Genomic DNA, 18,802 nt, shown 5'->3' on the forward strand with positions numbered 1-18,802 from the left:
TTTGAACACTTGAAAAAGTCGCAAGTGAGCGTATAATCTTCATAAACCCCTATTTTTTTATGACAAACAAAAGGCTAATGCTGGTTAGCCATAGCAATGCTAGCTGATGTCCCTATCCCAGCTTTTATGATAAATTATTGTTTACTGCTGCTTAGTTCAACACTTGTAGATTTTCCAGAAAGATATATGAGAAGACCAATAAATATCTGTGTGCGTGTGCGCCCGCGCCCACACGTGCATGCATTTGTGTTTGTGTTAAATATGAAGCTAGTGCCAGTAAAACTAAGCTTATATTAGTTTAACAGAAACTTTAACATAACCTTTAAAAACAAATCTGATATTTAGAGGGGGTTTTTTATTAACCAAAGTGACTGTTTTTTTATTTTATTTACAAATTTATTTTAATTTAATTTATTTATTTATTAGGTTCGGTTCTAATCCTGCTGTCACGTATTTATTTAACATTAAACATTGCACCATAGATTAGAAAACTGATCAGTTACATGTGTAAGCTATTTATGACCAGCAGTATCAAGGGACAGAGTTGGCGGGGAGCACACTGAGTAACCTCTAATGTTTAAGTGTATGAAGTGTAAAGTTTCAGAGCTCTAATATGTGTCTGTCAGTTTAGAAACAAACAGCAACATTAAGTGTATGAAGTGTAAAGTTTCAGAGCTCTAATATGTGTCTGTCAGTTTAGAAACAGCAACACCGAGGGCAAACTGAGCAGTAACACCAATATATTACTGGCCACTTGTGGGGATCAAATCATATAATTAACAATTTCTGTAGCGTTAGACTCACTAATCTTATTTACAGCAGGAGCAATGTTGTGTTTTACTGTATATAATCTATGTTCTTTATAGATCCTTATCATATTGTCTCTGATTGGAATAGCTGGTCAATTTTGTGCAGTCAAATATCAAATGGCCCTTTTATGTGAGCTAACACTAAGAAACCTTGGCTCTGTTGAACTTGGCTATGTTAAACTTCTCAAACCAGAGCTCTTTTTGCCTTCTACAGTGGCTCTCTGAGTGAATGAATATGAAAATTGTGTTTAAAAGTTAAAAGCAGTTAATCTTAGTTAAGTTTTAATCTTCTGTTAACTAAAAAGTACATCGCACCCAACATCTATCACCTGGCTTATCATTTTACTTTAACTCAACCTCAATAGCAATGCCTAGCATGGGGATATATATATATATATATATATATATATATATATAGTCCTGAGTTTCCCCACCACTTATTGGATTCCAAAGCCAAAAGCCAGAGTGGAAAACAGAGAATTTAAAATACAGAATTAAAAATTAAAATGTAACAATTTGTGGATAGATTTCTTTGCTTTATTCCCCAGTGCTGCTGGCTTACCAATAGCCTTGATCTGTAAACTTTAAGTTAATATTATTTTTACAATTTGTAAAATGATTTAGCTGTAAAATTTGATTAATTTGAATGAACACAGGTTGAATAATGAAACTCACATGTTCTCCAGGTGGCATGGTTTTACAGCATAAATAAAAAAACTCTCTCAAAGAGGATGTTTAAGTTCAATTCAATCAATTTTTTTTATACAGCGCCAAATCACAACAACAGTCGCCTCAAGGTGCTTTATATTGTAAGGGAGACCCTACAATAATACATACGGAGAAACCCAACAAGCATATGGCTCCCTATGAGCAACCTCTGGCAGAACCAGACTCAGGGAGGGGCGGCCATCTGCCATGACTGGTTGGGGTGGGGTTTTACTTCCAAACTACTACAAAGTACAGCTAAGTTCATAATTCTTTTTAATGACCACTAGGGATCAACTTTTGTAGTTGTGAAAAAGTTTTCTGTCCTAAAGATTTTATACGAAGCCAGGCATTGACCTGGCTTCTTATACCTGTTTATGTACTCAGTCACCTACTGCATAACTCATTGGGTCCATTTTGTAACAATCAAAAAGAAGAATAAATCAGGGTATGCTCATTGGCTAATGACTTGTGAAATTGTTAGCGAACGAGCCAACATGGCTCGAGGCTTCAAAATGGGATTTCACTAAGCAGTGGAAAATGGGAAAGTGGCTACATCTATGTTTTATGCTGTTTATGTTCTTTGCTATGACCCAACCTCCTTGCTCTAGAGATATTCATAAAATTATTCTAACTAACTCAGTATGAAGAAAAGATTAGCATTTTCAACTAAACATCTCACATATAAACTATACAGGCTGAGCACTGTGGCATTTTCCTTGCAGCTCTTTTGAGCATATTCCAGATTGATTCAGATTACTTTTAGTTCACTGAAAGTTAATTACAGTATGTAAGTATGTAAAAGGGAAGGGTCACCAAATATTCCAAAGAGTGTCACTCCAATGTAATTGTGTGTTAAGAAAAACAAGGGCTAAGCTGTGTGATAAATGGGATTTTTGGGAATAAGCAGAGGAGGTAAACAGATTCAGTGTGAAGAAGGTAACACTCAAACAGATGGGTTTTCAGGATGAGGCCAAGCTGCGGGATGAAATAGAGAAGTAAAAAAGAAAAAAAAAACCAGCCGATAAGGTGATGAAGGTGAGGGTGACAGTGCTGAAATAACAACAACAGCAAAACTAAGGAGAATATCTTGCAGAATTTGCAGATAGAAATTGTAAAGTGTGCAGCATTGCAGCTTACCTATGAATAATTGAAGTTTTCTATTTGATAGATATAGAAAGAGCAGCAAAACAAGGATGTTGTGTGAGACTCTTTTTTTGTTTTCTTGTTCCACTTCATCTGCACTGACAGTCAAATGGACAAAGAAGGATGAAGCTGCAGAGTAGAAAAGCATTAGAGAGAAGCATCTGCGTTTCTGGGTAATAGCTTGGTAACTGCTGGAGATCATTACTGATGCACTTTTGCGCTTGTATCTGTTTCCATTTAAGTCTGAATGCACACTGTGCTATCTACAAAAATATTACTTATTTAGAACACCATCTGAGTTAAATGAATGTCTGAAAAAAAGAATAAAAGTGGAAATATGAAATGTTAATTTCAAGCTACCATGCTCTAATGTGTGATTATGACAATATTACATCAGGAAAGTTCTCACTGTCACAGCTGAGACTCAGCTTTTTTTTTCCTTTAATGCTTTTTTGTCACCAAAAAAGGGTAAATTTAGTTGGACAGCCACTCCTGGTGGCTCCAGACCAGCAAGCTGCCAGAACATCAGCTTTTATTGAACTTTTTACAGTTGCTGACGATTAATTAATTAGATCTGATCAGCAGCACCTGGTTGTTATTTATCTTCTTAAGAGTAATCAAGTTAATGCAGCCTAACAGTGCACCACATACTGTGTAGCTAAGCTAAATATAAGCAATTTTAGCCACATTTATTTGGTAGGTACTTTAGATAAATCGATTAGATAAATTAGATACATAGATTAGATAAATCTATGTAGATAGCTACAGAGATTTAAATTCCTAAATGACATAAAGAAACCAAGTACCAATTTGTACTTTACTGAAGTATTTTTATTTTCCCAACATGTCAGAGGGAAATGTATTTTTTCCACTAGGTCCACAGCTTCTATTTGTAGTAGCTACCATTTAATTTATAGAAAGATTTTTTTGTTGAGATTTAGACATAAGTCTCTTGCATCAGGAAGGCATTCAGCATAAACGTGTGCCAAATCAAAACATGTAGATCTATCCACTGTGGCAACCCATTGTGAATAAAGAGGATGGGCTGTGGGGACTCCAGCCTTCATATGACCTTGAATCGGATAAGAGTCTAAGAAAATAGATGTTGTGTGATTTTTTTCATCCAATAAAAAAAACCTTTGGAAAGAACAAAAAAGTTGATTACAACAATTCTGAAATGTAAATCTTGTCCTGACATTGTAAAAAGCAATCTTTAGATCTCTGACAGTTTTTCACAGGAAAATGTCCAAAAAGCTCCTTCTTTCTTTTCCTGTCAGTCATTTCAGATTCTCAGATTTATTCGGATGAGGACCAGTAAACTTAGCTTCTTAAATTAAAATAAAACAAGCTAACATATGCTGTTTGCAAATTGATCAGTCACATATGCTGCTCAAAGAAGTTAAGGTACCACACGATTATCACAGTATAACACAAAGTGAGTCAGGTACTCTTCAGGGAACTCAATCTGTCCATTTAGGAAGCATACATTTTTGGAGCAAATGAAAGTGACAGAGAGGCAACAACAAGGCAACGCCAAAAAAGGGAAAGGTTTTGCAGGTGGTGGCCACAGACCAGCTCTCTCCTTATCCTGCCTCACTGATTTTCCTCTAGTTTTGCTTTTTGCCAGCGTCCTAATCGCTGGAGCGGTAACTGCAGTCTTCAGGTTACACAGATAGTCCAGCTCGTCAAGCCATCACAAAAATATTTGCTTTATGTCCATGGACAGTGTCATATAACATTGTATTGCAGGTAGGATGTGGACCCAGACTACAGGACACTGGAGACAGTGCATGAACACAGCTTTAATGCTGAAGATTTTTCAAAAATGCACAAATACAAAAACAAGGCAGGGCTGGAACCAGGAACAAAAACAATAGGAGTCTAGGGGAAACCACAGAACAAGGGTGCACACAGCCTAGAGGCAGGGAACAAGGGAAGACTCAGACAATAAATATACACCAGGTAATGAGGGAAGAGGAAATAGGTGGGAGCACAACTTGAAGTAATCACAGAAGACAAGACAAGGGAAGCAGAACCAAATATACAGCACGAGAGACTGGAGACCATCAAAATAAAACAGGAAACACCTAACACTGAGGCAAAACTGACACAGATAAAAAAACACGGAGACACGACTAAACAAGGGAGGCAAGAATACACAGGAACTCAAGGAAAGAAATATGAACCAAACTGAAACAGAACTAGATATGAACCAAAACATGAGGGAACTGTGCACATGCTACTGTGCAAAACTGAAATGGCCGACCAAACCACAGAACACAAAACCCTGAGTCTAACAGTTTAGAGGATATCAGGAGATGGGGTGTTACATGAGGAGAGCTGGACAGGGCCATCGAGCCAGCAGCAGCATCAATATCTGCTCGAGTGTGTGAGGAAAAACAGGAGCACTGCCAGAGCCCTACAAAGTGACCTCCAACAGGCTGCTCGTGTGCATGTTTCTGACTAAACTATCAGATAACAAGTGAGGATTTGAGAATACTTCTGGCTACCAAAGGAAAGCCAGACAGCTTGATATCCCTGGAGTTTAACTAACTTATTATACTGTAATAATAAGCTGTTTTATTTATGTATGTATTTGTGCAGTGTAATATGTAGAATAAATTAAATTTGTCACAGGGGAAATTTATTGCAGAAAGTCCTTGTTACTTTTACATTCATTGGTACTTTTTTATTTGTGGTACTTTTACGTATATAGCATTTTAAAAAGCTGAATTTATGATATCAATACGGACTAATTTTCACAGAACAGACCACAAAAAACACTTTCAGCGAAATGACCAACATTTTATTGATCCATCCTCATCTTTCAAGAGAGCATATAGAATGATTACATAAATAAATACTGTTTTTTTTTTAATTAACCATAATTTATAGATCGAACATTAAACAACCTTTACTCGACGACAGTCTGTCCAAAAAGAAAAAAAAAAACTGAACTAGAATTAGAGACTATCTTCCAAGACACTTAGTTTGCGCTCTATAAATAGAGATCTACTGTATGTAAAGATTTCAAACACAAAAACAGGAAAAAGAATACTGTTTTCATCTATAACAAAGACATGCTACTACAACCAACCACGGGCAGCAGCAGAGAAAGAGCATTCAGTCTATGTGCTTATTATTGTGTGTAGTTGTGTGTGTGTTTATATGTATTTATGATTGCTTTCATAGTTTTGTGCATTGACTTTGAGTATTAAGTCTTTTGGCAACAGCATAGCCTACAAATAACAAACTAATATATTTTTATTAGATTCATATTTCAGTTCCTATGCAAATATGGCCTCATATTCTCTATGCGACATGCAGGATACAGAGAGCCAAATGGTCTCCAAGGAAAAATCCACCCTTAGAAACTTTTGCATTCTTTTAAGTACTATAAATCTGCGATATTCAGAAAATCTTTCTGTGCTAAAAATGTCTCTTTGCTTTTTTTTGTTTTGGTTTAAATATTTTTGGAGGCTTTTGGGGCAAAACAGAGTAACTTTCCAGAGTTCATACACCTGTATTACTAGGAGTGTGGATGCCATATAAGGCACTGAAAACCAAATGAAAATAACGTCCATGTCTGGAAGTAGCAGTTGCCTAAAAACTAGATAGAAATGCGCTTTTATTTAAAGTTACATTTGTGCAAATTCAAAAATCTACAATAAGATTTGGGTAGATCTATAAAATTTCATATATCAATGATATTTCGGCTTAGAGAATTGTAGTGTACTTTTTTGTAAATTTCATATATATAATGCGTCATGTATTAAAAAATGTAAAAAAAAAAAAAAAGTTTTGTGCTGAAAAAATATCAACAAAATTTGACACAAGGCTAGGCTATACTTGTGTAATACCACTTTGTACCACAAGATGATGCAGTGAGTCAATGTGACCTTCATTTAACGAGGCAAGTTATAAAGACTCTTATTTATGCTGCAGTCTCAGTAGGTAAATCAATAGCTGGACATTGTAACAACACCAAAATTATTAAGACTGTGTGACACAAACTTGTGAAATGAAGTTCATTGGCATTTTATTGTCTTTGAAATGGTTGCTTCAGGGATGGGGAACTAATCTGCAACCATTTGCATTAGGTTTCTGTACTCAAAGCAACCTTAGTGAGTAAAGACGGAAACAAAATAATAATAAGATGGAGTCAGTCCATTGAATGGTGAGAAGTTGGCAAATATATTAGATCTGTGATAATATGGTCGAGGGTATTGCACGCTCAAGTTTCGTAACTACTTACAATCAGCCTCTGACAGAAAAAAAACCTTACCAGGCACCCACCAAATTTTCCTAGCTGCATAGAGGTTGTTAATCTATCTTTACTCTAGTGTGACTGAGCCAATACAAAGGTGGCCTACAAAAGGCAAAATATTTCCACATGTCCAATGGAAAAATGTCCCCTTGTGTTGATGAAAGTTTCACTTAAGGGTAATATCAAAGAGGTACATCTGAAGTAAAAGCTTTTATCTGGTATTATGTACAAATACACTGCATAAGAAAAACCAAAACTCTAGTGCTGGAGACAGCATGTTTCTATGGCTTTCATCCATCAGTTCACTGCATTGTTTCAATATTGATAGCTCTTAAAAATTTTGAGGCGATTTCTTCAATTTTGGCACCTGAACTCAAGGATAAACTGATTGGATTTTAGTGCTCAAGGGTTGAAACACACTTTTGTCAATAACCTGACAAAATTTCATATATCCAAAATGTTAAATTAATGTTAAGACAGACATGGAAGCAACTTGACTGGGTAATGGAGGGAGTAATCCTAATTTGACTTGCCCAAATTGTGGAAGATATGAAAAGTTGGATTTATTTACATGAAAAGAAAATCATAGCAAACAGAACCTGTGGGCTGAATCTGCCAATCATTGGTGAATTTCTTGCATCAGTTCTTCCCATAATCACTGATGTCAATGGTTCAAACTATGGGTCCAGTAATTTTGTGTTGACTGGTGCCATTTTTGGGTAGGAAACCAGTTCTAGATTGGGAGCTGGCAACTGCACATAGGTGGAACAGAACTGTACTTCTTTTACTATACTATATATAAACATTCATATCTGCAAAAGCTAAAAAGAATATTCATCAGTGAGAAGCTCTCTCAGATTTAGGAAGCTCCATCTATAGTTAGACCAAGTTTCTAATTTTCAGTGCAATAATAATTATAATGCAAGACAAAACCTTTTATCATCATTGCAAGAAATGTTAAGTAAAGCCATGTAACATTATATTTTCCTCTTTCTGTGGATGGCACCTAGTATTTGTTTACATGTCATTAAAATGCAGCTTTCAATATGTATACAAAGTAAACGAAACATTAGACATTTCTAGTAGCTGTTTTTGTTTTGCAATTAATAAAAGTATCATTAAAAGATCCTATTTTATTTACTATTGTGTAAAAATTTTAAAAGAAACTTGAAAACTCCCTTGATCATTGCAAGCTTTTATTCTTGAAGCAACAAGAATAACTGTTGTTCTCTATTTATGCCTGTATATGTCTGTACAACAGATTTAACTGCATGTAGTGTTCTATTTTTCCAAATGTAAAAACCACACTGCTTTAATGTGCATATGCGAAGTTATAAAGCAGTAAATGGCAGTTTCTGAAAGACATACTGTGTTTTTGGAGTGTGAACTGAAGTTCAATAATAAAGCAACAGCAGATAATGGGCTCCTAACTACACCATGTGATGCCTGATGCATTGCTAGAAAAGCATTTGAGGGTGGATTTTTCCTTCAAATGGGTCCTATTCCAGGAGGAGTGTGCATGCTTCAGGTCCAGCCCAGCACAGTACACGAATCTACCAAACCAGCACAAACAAAAGTCTCTAAAACTAGATAGAAACTGAGACTAGTGTTTTGTTTTGTTTTTTAAAAAAAAGACCTTTGCTTATTGTTGTCTACTGTAGCACTCACTGTACAGTAAATATCATCATAGACATCAAGTATAAGGCTTGAAAGAATACAACGTATGTGGCTATTAGAGCGTCTATGAGACGCTGTGCAGTCACAGTATGAAAATGGCACAATAAGCAAGATGGAGAAAGATACAACTCTGTAATCCCACTGGATGAGAAGTCTGTATGAAGATCCTTCTTTATATGGTTTTCCATGGAGAGTATTTTAGGTACGCAGCACAAAAGCTAACATATAATACTCAAGAATCAGTGTCAGTGTCCACCCTCGAGCCATCTGGAGTGGCATGACCAATCAGCTCGAAGACTGATGTGACACGAGGGTCTTCGCAAAAACACGTCATGTTGCACTTGTCACACGGCGGCTGCTCAAAGCGCATCTCTACTCTCGCCTCTCGACTCAGTTCGTCACTAAGATTTCTCCGATCGCAGCTCTGATGCCTCAAAGCATCAACTGCAATTTGTTCAACTCAATCCAAAATCAGCTGATGAGAGCAATTTAAGCGTGTGTGTTGCTTTTGCTTTTCGCGTCAGACGTGCGTCTCAATGTAGGAGTGCGTGTGAGAGAGCGACGGGGTGAGGGGCGGGCCAGGATCTGAGTCGGCGGCCGAGTTCGGCTCCTGAGTGAACAGCTCCTGATAGGCTCTCTTCCACTCCTGGAACTCTGCCGACGACAGCTGGGGTTTGGCCAGCAGCCTGTCAATCAGCGCTAGTTCCCCCTCCCTGTCCTATGGGGGATGCAGAAACAGAGGAGGGGCGGGTCACTTTTCAAAATATCGCTCTTCTTTAAGACGCAGACACACGGAAAGCAAGACACACACTTAATGGGGATACACTAAGATTTGGGGAGATTTGACATGTGATCACCTTGCATAGAACACTTAAAAAACAACTGTTTTCATCCGTCATTGTTCTACTGAATATATTCACTACCTTCCATGTGTATTCACAATGAATGCATGGGCTACTTTTGAAGTAATTCAGTGTATATAATTTGGTAAATTTCAGTATCGCATTTTGAAACACCTTTAAATTACTACTTAGTTCATCATTCAGCACATTATCTACTATTAACTAATCCACTCGTAGGACATTTATTAAAACCTATTTAAATTAATATTTAATATTCTTGGGCAGTATGCAGTATATTAAGGCACTAAATACACTATTGTTAATATATACTGATGCAGTAATGCATTTTAATTCCACAATAGTAATAACTTTTGCATGATGATTACCACAAAAACTTTTATAGAAGAACGATGTAAGCATGTCAAAGTGTTGACGTTTCTCTGAGTTAGGACTAAAAGAAGCATCAAAATAAACACAGCTACCAATAGTAAAAGTACGAATTGTGAATAAAAAAATACTATACTGTTCAACTTCAGCTAGAATAGCCTAGTGTTTGATATTATCATTAGATACTGCTTGATAACTGATATGACTATATCATGAATTACTATGATTAAAATGATAATTTTTAAGATGATTATTACTATTATTAGCAGTAACAGTAGTAGTAAGAGTCAAAATATAATACTTGGCTAAATGTAGTTTCCAAGTGTTGTAACAGACCCACTTTTGCTACTATTTTAAGAAGTAAAAAGGTCTTATTGAAAAAAAAAAAAAGATTGTAAGCATTTATAAAAATGTATTATTTATTTTATTTATATTAAAAACCTATTAAATTCATATTTAAAACTGGGTTTGTTTTTTGAAAAGTCACCTTTTTCCTATCATAATACATCAGAAAACTAAAAATGTTTCTGTTTGACAAGTTACATTCTTCAGATGCTAATAAATGAAATAATGTTTTTTAACTTTTTTTTAAAGCAATGATCTAATTGTGCGATTCTAATTGTAGATGTCTAATATTTGTATTAGCCCCTTTAAAAACGAGTTCCTCTTTGTTTGATAAAAGTTAAACACATTCACTGGATCTTTCTTTCTTTATAACTTATCTAAGCCTCTTTGTTCAAGTGACAGTTAATGAATTTGAAATGCATCAGCAGTTACAAACATTTTTGTGACAGCACTGTCAACTTTCTTTTCTAAATTACATGGGAAATCATTGTTAATAAATTGTGTATAATTGAAAGGCAACGATGATATGTTGCTATATGACAGCGGTATCGTGATGGTGAAATATACATTGCTTCAGTTAATGTTCAGTCAGTAGTAGATTATTTCTAATTTAGCACTTCATGATCTTCGACTTTGTGCTGAAGCTGTTATTAAACACAACACACGAATCTCTTCTCTTGTTATTCCTTCTGCCATCACATTCTCATTCAAATGTATCATGTTGTTTTGGTCCAATTTTAATGTGCAGAAACACACAAAGAAAATATGAAATCCTTTGTTGTTTCCACAGCAACCACTGCAGATATGTTGATGCTGCCTGAACGCACAAATCCAACCTGATCCCTTGTAAATAGCAATTAAAATGTAGCCTCTACTAGGGTCACTGTGGTGTCTTCTGAAGATTATTTGTGAAACTTTTCATCCATGCTCCCCCCAAAGCTTGGTATATACCTTTAAAAGACGTGAGACAAGCAAACAAACACATAAGCTTCCCCACCCAACCAGACAAAAAAAACCTGATGTACCTGCAAGCAATAAAGCCTCCATGCCCTCACTTGCCATCCCGCCCCCATACACGGAGGAAGCAACAAAGAAACAAACTCTAGAGACATAAAAAAAACAGCAAAAGAGCCACCCAGCCTGGGAGCATCACTGCTGCTCAGACAGCATGAAGCAACAGACGGCTGCTTGACATCTGAGGACTCTGAGGAGACACACTGTGACAGATAACGCCACTAAAACTAACAAGACAGACATCTTCCAGCACATGAGCGGTGTTTATGTGTGCATCACAGTCAGAAATTATCATAAATATACAATTATGAAATAAATCCTCATGGAGAGAGCCATTCTTCTGTCTTATCATAGCTTTAACAAATGTTTTATTTTTGAACAGATGAGAAAAAGTGTTTCTATTTTACAAGCAGCACGTTTTGCCTTGAGGTCAATAGCCTTTGCACAATTTCTGAAGTAAACCATTATTTCAAGAAATCTTACAGTTCAAAAGGTTTGTGAAGAAGGAATGGGGAGGAGGCAGTTTCTGATAAGATTTTAGAGGAGTATGACCTGTAAGATTAATAATATGAGGTGAAATACAGTGTTGCATTTCACAAAAATTGAATTCTATGGAAGGAAAATAAAGTTCAACAAAACTGACCTTTTGCTAAGCTCCAGACTCAAAAGTGTCTGTTCCTATATGCCTTTATTGTTTGTGTGAGTACCTACTGGCAGCAACTTCTCTTACTGAGGTCCATTTCGTTGTTTTTAGTAAGCAAACGTCTGTTCCCGAGAGCAATTCTGTTAACCATCGTGTTGTGTCCTAGTCAAACGTTTTACAGATTTCACAGAAGAGCTGAAAATAAAGCCAATGCAGAAATGCCTCAAAGCTGCAGCTTCTCAAAAGGCCCTTTGAGGCCGCCTCCAATACTGATTCAATCTCCATAGATTCTCAAAATATCCAAATTTACAGCACAAATAAAGATGTTTGGAAAAATGGATTTTGTGTTTTTAGCATGCAAACTGTATCCTTCTTTAAACTCGGTTAAAGGTTAAACTTATGGATCATTAAGGGTGTGGCCGCTTTGAGTTTAAGGTTATGAGTCTCTACTGAAAGACACTGTAAGGAGTCGTCTGTACACCTGTTTTGGCAGATATAGTTTGGTTTGAGGCTGTTCACCAAAATTAACATCTCATTGGCTAACAGTTGCATACCGAGCCAGCAAACACAGATGACAGGATTTCTATACAATTTTGCTTTTAACTTCTGTCGTAAAATACTTTTTTTTTATTGCATTACTTTTCTCCAGCAAATATTTTATCTAGAGAAGGGGTCTCGAACTCCAGTCCTCGAGGGCTGGTATCCTGAAACCTTTCCATGTTTCTCTTTTCCAACACACCTGAATAAAATTAGTAGGTCACTAGCAAGAGTATAGAACTTGACTGCATGTTGAAGTGGCAAACACTAATCCTACTCAAGTAAATTTAAGTCAATGTTAAGTGTTTGGAAAAATTTACTCCTAAAAGTACTTTTATTGCACCATGTTCATTCACTCACGAGCTGCTGTAACATGAATCAAATGGCTGAATTGCCACCTAAGTTCTATCCAGTTGTTAAGTGATGACGTGGCGAATCCTACTTCCGGGCCTAAAGTAGTCTGCGTTTAATATGGCTTTTGTGTTGTTAACATGTTTAATGTTATGTATTTTCTTCTATTTAATCTCAAAAAGCTCCTAAAACAGTCAGTGATCACTGTTGACCTCCCTCAGCTTTTATTACCGCTAATCATTTATTTAAACTCAGTTTTTAAAACCTTAGGATGTAACTACAGCCCAGCCCAGCCCATGCAGCAGTATATGAATGACTAACCTCGTATTGTGGATGGATTATCTCAGTTGTTCTCCTGGCTGAAGTTTGGTCCTTTTACAGCATCCTGCCATGCGATTACATTTGTTCCTGACCACCGAGAACACTCACGTTAACTTTTATCGAGTGGAAAAAAAGTTAGCTTGTTTATATGCTATGCTAACATAGCTGTGTCGCTAGCGGTCACGTAGCACATCATTATATACCAGCTAGCCAAACTTCAGTAAGCCTACAAACGTCACTGCTGTTTAGTTCTCTGTCTACATTTATGTTGGAAGTGATAACAGAGCTGTACGTTTTAATTTGTTTCCAAAACCCCCAGTCAGGACATGCTATATTGTATTTAGATAGAAGCTAGCGAGCTAACTTCCTGCTAACTTCTAACTCCGTTAAATGTCATAAATTCCGTTTTCATGGATGCCTGGATGTTAAACTCAATCGTTACACCTGGTAGAGCAGAACGCTGATCATTTTATTATAGATGAAAGACTTTAGACAGTTTTTCAACTCTCAGTAATGCCATAGTGATCGTTTGATATATGGACCTGTAGCGGAGTTTAGGCCCAGACACGGCTAGTGACGTCAGACTGAACAACCGGATAGAGTCTTGCTAATGTCCTACTAATTGTGTTCAGGTGTGTTGCAACTGGGACACATGGAAAGGACACCGGACCTCGAGGACTGGAGTTCGAGACCAGTATCCCACACACATACTGTCAGTATCAGCAGTACACTGCAATAGCAATTAATTTTGTACAAGTGAAAATAAATGCACCACAAACATCAAAAACAACTTTAACTGAAATGTTAGTTTTTTTTATTTCTTCAAATGTGGTAAACGTCTTGCTTATAAAATGTTTGTACGCTGGTTTGTTTTTTATAGTATTTCAAATGGCCAGAAATGCATCACACAAACCCGGTGTCTACATCTGTACAAACATCGACAAGAGTTTGGGTGAGAGGTTAGGGAAAGGTCAGTCGTCTCGTCAGAAATTAAAATCCTCCTGTGCCTCTGTAAGTGTGCATGTGTTTGGCGTGCCCCCGTGCTCGTCTTGCGCATGTGTCTATATGAATGAGAGTGAGGACCAACCTTCAACGTGGAGGTCAGTATGCGGAGGCGGTGCAGGCGCTCGTTGAGATGAGGGTCAGCGGCCCTTCGGAGAAATGACTGCCTGAACTCTGACTGACCTTTGGACTCCGACCCCCGACCCAGAGGACAGACCCCACCCTGCTCGCACGCACGAAACAGGTCGCCCAGCGAGGCACCTTCACTGCCACCTTCAGAGCAGTCAGAGGGGAAACAGAGACCCGCACATTTAATGTTGAGTTGAACTCTTTGCTTCACATCTGTTACAGGATTAGAAGCTAAAAGGCCGGGGAGCGCCTTAAGTTATATCTCAGATCAACCACTGGAGGACAGCAGCACACCTCGACACATCTACGACATTGTGTAATGATTTGTATTAGTCACAGCAGGATTATTAATGAGGAGAAAATCCTGTCAGCCTCAGGGACACCCTCATCACTTTGGCAGTTTTATTTCCTTGCTCACATTATAATTGATTGTTCAATCCATTCCCTAACAAATGCAACATATATCATGCTATTACATAAATCAGTCTTATTTACTCTTGCAGTCCTTTCTTTTCATATGCTGCTTGACTCACCTTGGCAACAGGAGCACCGTGGTGTCATTAGCCTCATTAGATCAATGTATGACTGCAGTGTGCTCTGCTTCAAGCTGATGATGATTTAAATGGATATGTCTGTGCCTGAGAGCAGTTTTTATATATGGCACATGTGCTGACATCTTCACCTTAAAAAGAAATTTCCTTTTTCCCCCTCCCCCTCAGTCTCTAGTGGCTGTCATTCACAGCGAGACACATTTTTGCGCTCTGCTGTTACCCAAAAAATGCATCACTGAGAGCAGCACCAGCTTCTTCTACTGAGTTAATCCCCAACATAAAATATTTTGTCCTTCAGTGAAATCGAGAAGGTCAAACATGCAATTATTTTTTTCCAGATTTGATCATTCCAGCTCGTTGTGTCAGTGGCTAGAACTAGCTCAGAATTAGCTGTCATTGTATGAAACACCCGAGCCCCCGTTATTATGGAGCAATATTAAGTACTTGGAAGTATTTTCCCTCATTGAGCTCTTGCAGTGAAAATAGCGTGCAGCACATAGCAATTCAACAAATGTCATGAAAACCAGACTGTATATAAAAGCTAGACATAGTCATCGTGGCATCACCCATTGGTTTTGGACTACAGAAAACCTCAATCTTGTAGTTTTTGCTCCCACAAGTTACTGAATTTGAAAGCCCTAAGTTATAAGCTAAGGGTAGTGAGCATGTGTAGCAATCTGCATCCAAAAACCACACAGGTACAAAGCATAGACACGGATACTGGTGCTTAGAAACCGATAATTGGTGCTTAGTAACAGACTGATAAAATACTAGAATTTCACTTAGAATGAACTGTAACTCGCAGCAGGCCATATCATTTTTGGCATTTAATTCAATTAAATGGCTCTAAAAGGTTAAAACACAGCTTTGGGCCAGCCTCAAGTGGTCAAGAGAGGAACTGCAGTTCTGCAGTGGGGAATTTTGCATTGGCTTTAGTTTTCATCCACAGACGTGGCTGCTTGCAGTCTCATAGCAACATAATGAAATTCTGTTGTTAAAAGAAGTTTTCAAAGTTTGAATTGTGAGGCTTTTTTCTTGCTTTCAGACAAAGCAGCAACCTCACTAATGGCCCTTAAAGAAGACCATGTAGCTTGGGAACGGCTGGTTTAAACCATTTGTGCAATCCTTTAGGAGAGCTCATTATTCTCCCCTATATAACATTTCATATGTTTCTCTGTTATTTGAATTTATTTTTTTCTAATGCAACACTGCTTGTTTGGTAGCTAGTTTTAACTGTTAAATTGCATCAATGTTCAGATGTTGTGGCTGGTTCATAGTCTGATTTAAAGTATTTTCGCTTTATTTTTATTGCCTAAAATCTCTGTGTACTGTATAATGAATGCTGCTTTTGTCTTTACTGTAGTGTTGATTTGGTGTTAAAACATAGTGAATAAAAATAATGCTTCCGGATTAGCTTTAAGCTCTCTGTGCCCTTGTAAGCATTTCACACCAAAAGCCTGATCCAGCATGAACTCACCGTTGTGTGTTTGCTGTTCTTCTTTTGCAGGCGGTGCGAGGAGCGTGTGGAGGTTGCTGTCTCGTGGCAGTGTGAAGCTGCGGGGTTTCCCTCCCTGGGTTGCCATAGGAATCAGCCTCTGCATTGCCATGGGCAACGGGACATTCCTCGGAGCAGGAAGAGTGTAAACGGCTCCGGCCATCATTGAGCCACCACCTGGCTCAGCAAAGACGGCGTCCTCTGCAATGAAAAGAAAAGAAAATTGATTTGCTGTTATTTGAGTCATGAATGCAACATGACTCATTTCTTTAAAAGAACACTCTGTTCAATACAGTAACATTTATTTTAAATATATTCTGACTGAATCAGAGACACATTGCTATTCCAGCTTTAAAGCCACTGTCCACATTGGAGCATCAGAAAGAACACTTAACACATACATTACTATTAAACACAAGATCATATATAAAACACACAAGCTTCAAGCTGCATCAGCAGCTGCACAAAATATTTGACAAATATCATTGCAGGCAGGGGTCAAAGTTGATTTTAATGAGGGAGAGCTGAAGCTGATGATCACAGATGATAGCAGACAGTTTTCATGGGGGCGCTTTCTTGAGCAGAGAGTAGTTCCTGTCAAAACACTAGAAATTCTGCTCTGTGTATGGATCTTTCAAAATTTTAATGGCACACTTTCTGGAAAAGCTTTCTTGTTCTTGGTATTAATAAAATAACAATCTAAGATATAGCAAATTTAAAAAAAAAACACTTTTTTTGCAGTTCTGTTACTTTTAGTGAAGCAACCATTTTGTTAAATTTGATGGGGTAAAAGTACAAAGGTATAATATACAGTATATATAAGTATATATAATAAGTCTATATTTCTATATAAGACACTGCTATACAAGACCATATTGTACAGAATTAATTATTAATTAATTAATTCACTCATTTATTTTATAGCTCAGGGAAAAAAAATGGCATTCCTGGTACAGGTAGATACAGTATTGAAGATGGACATAACTAATATGATGTCATCATGTTATCATGATGTCATCCACTGGTTTCTACAGGCTTGTTTTGAAGCCTCAAGATGAGCATTTCCACTGTTGTCATCTTGTTTTTAAAACAAATGTGATAGGAAGGGGCGTGCCTTACTGTGAAATTGATTGCTCATTGACTCTATCCACAACTATCGCCATCTTTTGGCCTTGAGATAAAATGCAGGCTTAAGGCACTTTCACACTGGTTTAATTTTTCCAAGCAAATGCTACGTCTATGTTTCATAATGTCAGTGCATGGAATAAGAGTTTGCGTGACAGAAAACAGAGGGTGGAGACATAAAAATTGAAGCTGTACTTTCTTTTGGCCGAAACACAGTCACACCATTTAACCTACATGTACCTCAGACATTCCCCTCTTGAAAGAGCTGGACTGCCATAGATGTTTACTGTATACTAAATAAGAACAATAAAGAACTGGTTGTTATCAAGCGAGCTAGCTAAATATGAGACACTTTGATTTAGATTTAATAACTAATGAAAAACAAACTTTACACTTTATAATTAAATGACACTAATCCATTTTTAGATTTTTTTTGCCATCTTGGAAAGAATATGTTTTTTCACCTATATTGCAACAAACCACTATGAGGGGAAGATCTGGGAAACATGTTGGTGTGCAGAAACACATTGGGTTTTCATTCTTTCTGTAGAACATAATCACAGCTTAAACAGAAGTCACTAACACTGATGTGTTCAAGCAACTGAATTGGAATTTGGGCACTACCAAGTGGTCCAGTTTGAAGGTAGTGCAGTCCAGCCTCGGTCAATGGCGTCTCAATCAGGTCCTGCCAAGAGCGCCTCTGCGATGATGAAGAGCGGCCCGGGGACCCTGTCTCACTACTGCCCCCAGCAGGACTGGAGCGGTACTACAGAAAACAACAGATAAACAAATTATTCAGTAGACTTACCAGATGCAATCAAAGCATGTGGTCCCATATGAAGGCAGCTCCTATATTACAAATTGTAGTTTATTGTTGGTAAAATGTATTTCTCTAAACATAATATGCTAATTAGGAAACAGTCTGTTGCACTATATTCATCATCTTCTAGAGTCTGAACTTAGGAACAAAATCTATTTGATATAATTTATACGGTAATTGAAATCAAGAGTCCCACACTATAGTTAGTAATAGTATACCACCATCAGTTGGCTGAACCATTGATATACATGCAAAGCTGGGTGGATCCACGCTTTACTTGTTCTTTTAACATCAGAATGTCACAGCAGAACTATGTAATGGTTGTGTGGAAAAATCTCAGTGGATCAGTACTTTCTGAAATATTGAGACCAGCCTGTCAATAACTATCCCACATTCAAAGTCACTTCTTACCCATTCTGATGCTCTTTTTAAACTTCAGAAGGCCTTCTTTCCCATGTCCGCATGCTTAAACGAACTGAGTTAATGTCATGTGATTAGCTAACTATGCATCAGCGTTAAATAGCAGTTGAATAGATGAATGTAGTAAAGTGGCTGGTGAGTGTAAATTCAGACTAAAAAGCACATTCATGCTCCGAAGTCGAAAGAACAATTTCCGAACTGTTGAAATGAGACCAT

General features: G+C 37.3%; 1 protein-coding gene across 4 annotated transcripts in view; it reads right to left on the reverse strand.

The window, feature by feature from the left end:
* cnksr2a (connector enhancer of kinase suppressor of Ras 2a) overlaps positions 1-18,802 on the reverse strand; it is a 119,379-nt gene that overhangs the window by 16,998 nt on the left and 83,579 nt on the right. The window contains exons 21-24 of one of the 4 annotated variants that reach the window (XM_085467980.1): positions 17,971-18,112; positions 16,204-16,422; positions 14,132-14,319; positions 5,452-9,322 (exon numbers count right to left, since the gene is read on the reverse strand). In XM_085467980.1, coding sequence (XP_085324106.1) covers positions 9,125-9,322; positions 14,132-14,319; positions 16,204-16,422; positions 17,971-18,112 — 747 coding nt within the window. In that variant the 3' untranslated portion in view covers positions 5,452-9,124. Of the gene's footprint in view, positions 1-5,451; positions 9,323-14,131; positions 14,320-16,203; positions 16,423-17,970; positions 18,113-18,802 lie in introns of those variants that run through there. The other 3 variants (XM_085467981.1, XM_085467983.1, XM_085467982.1) reach the window with 3 other exon arrangements.

This window comes from Copadichromis virginalis, linkage group LG9 (genome assembly GCF_057382275.1).
Source record: "Copadichromis virginalis isolate Kocher_CV1m ecotype Utaka linkage group LG9, C_Virginalis_male_GT1.1, whole genome shotgun sequence".
NCBI lineage: Eukaryota > Metazoa > Chordata > Actinopteri > Cichliformes > Cichlidae > Copadichromis > Copadichromis virginalis.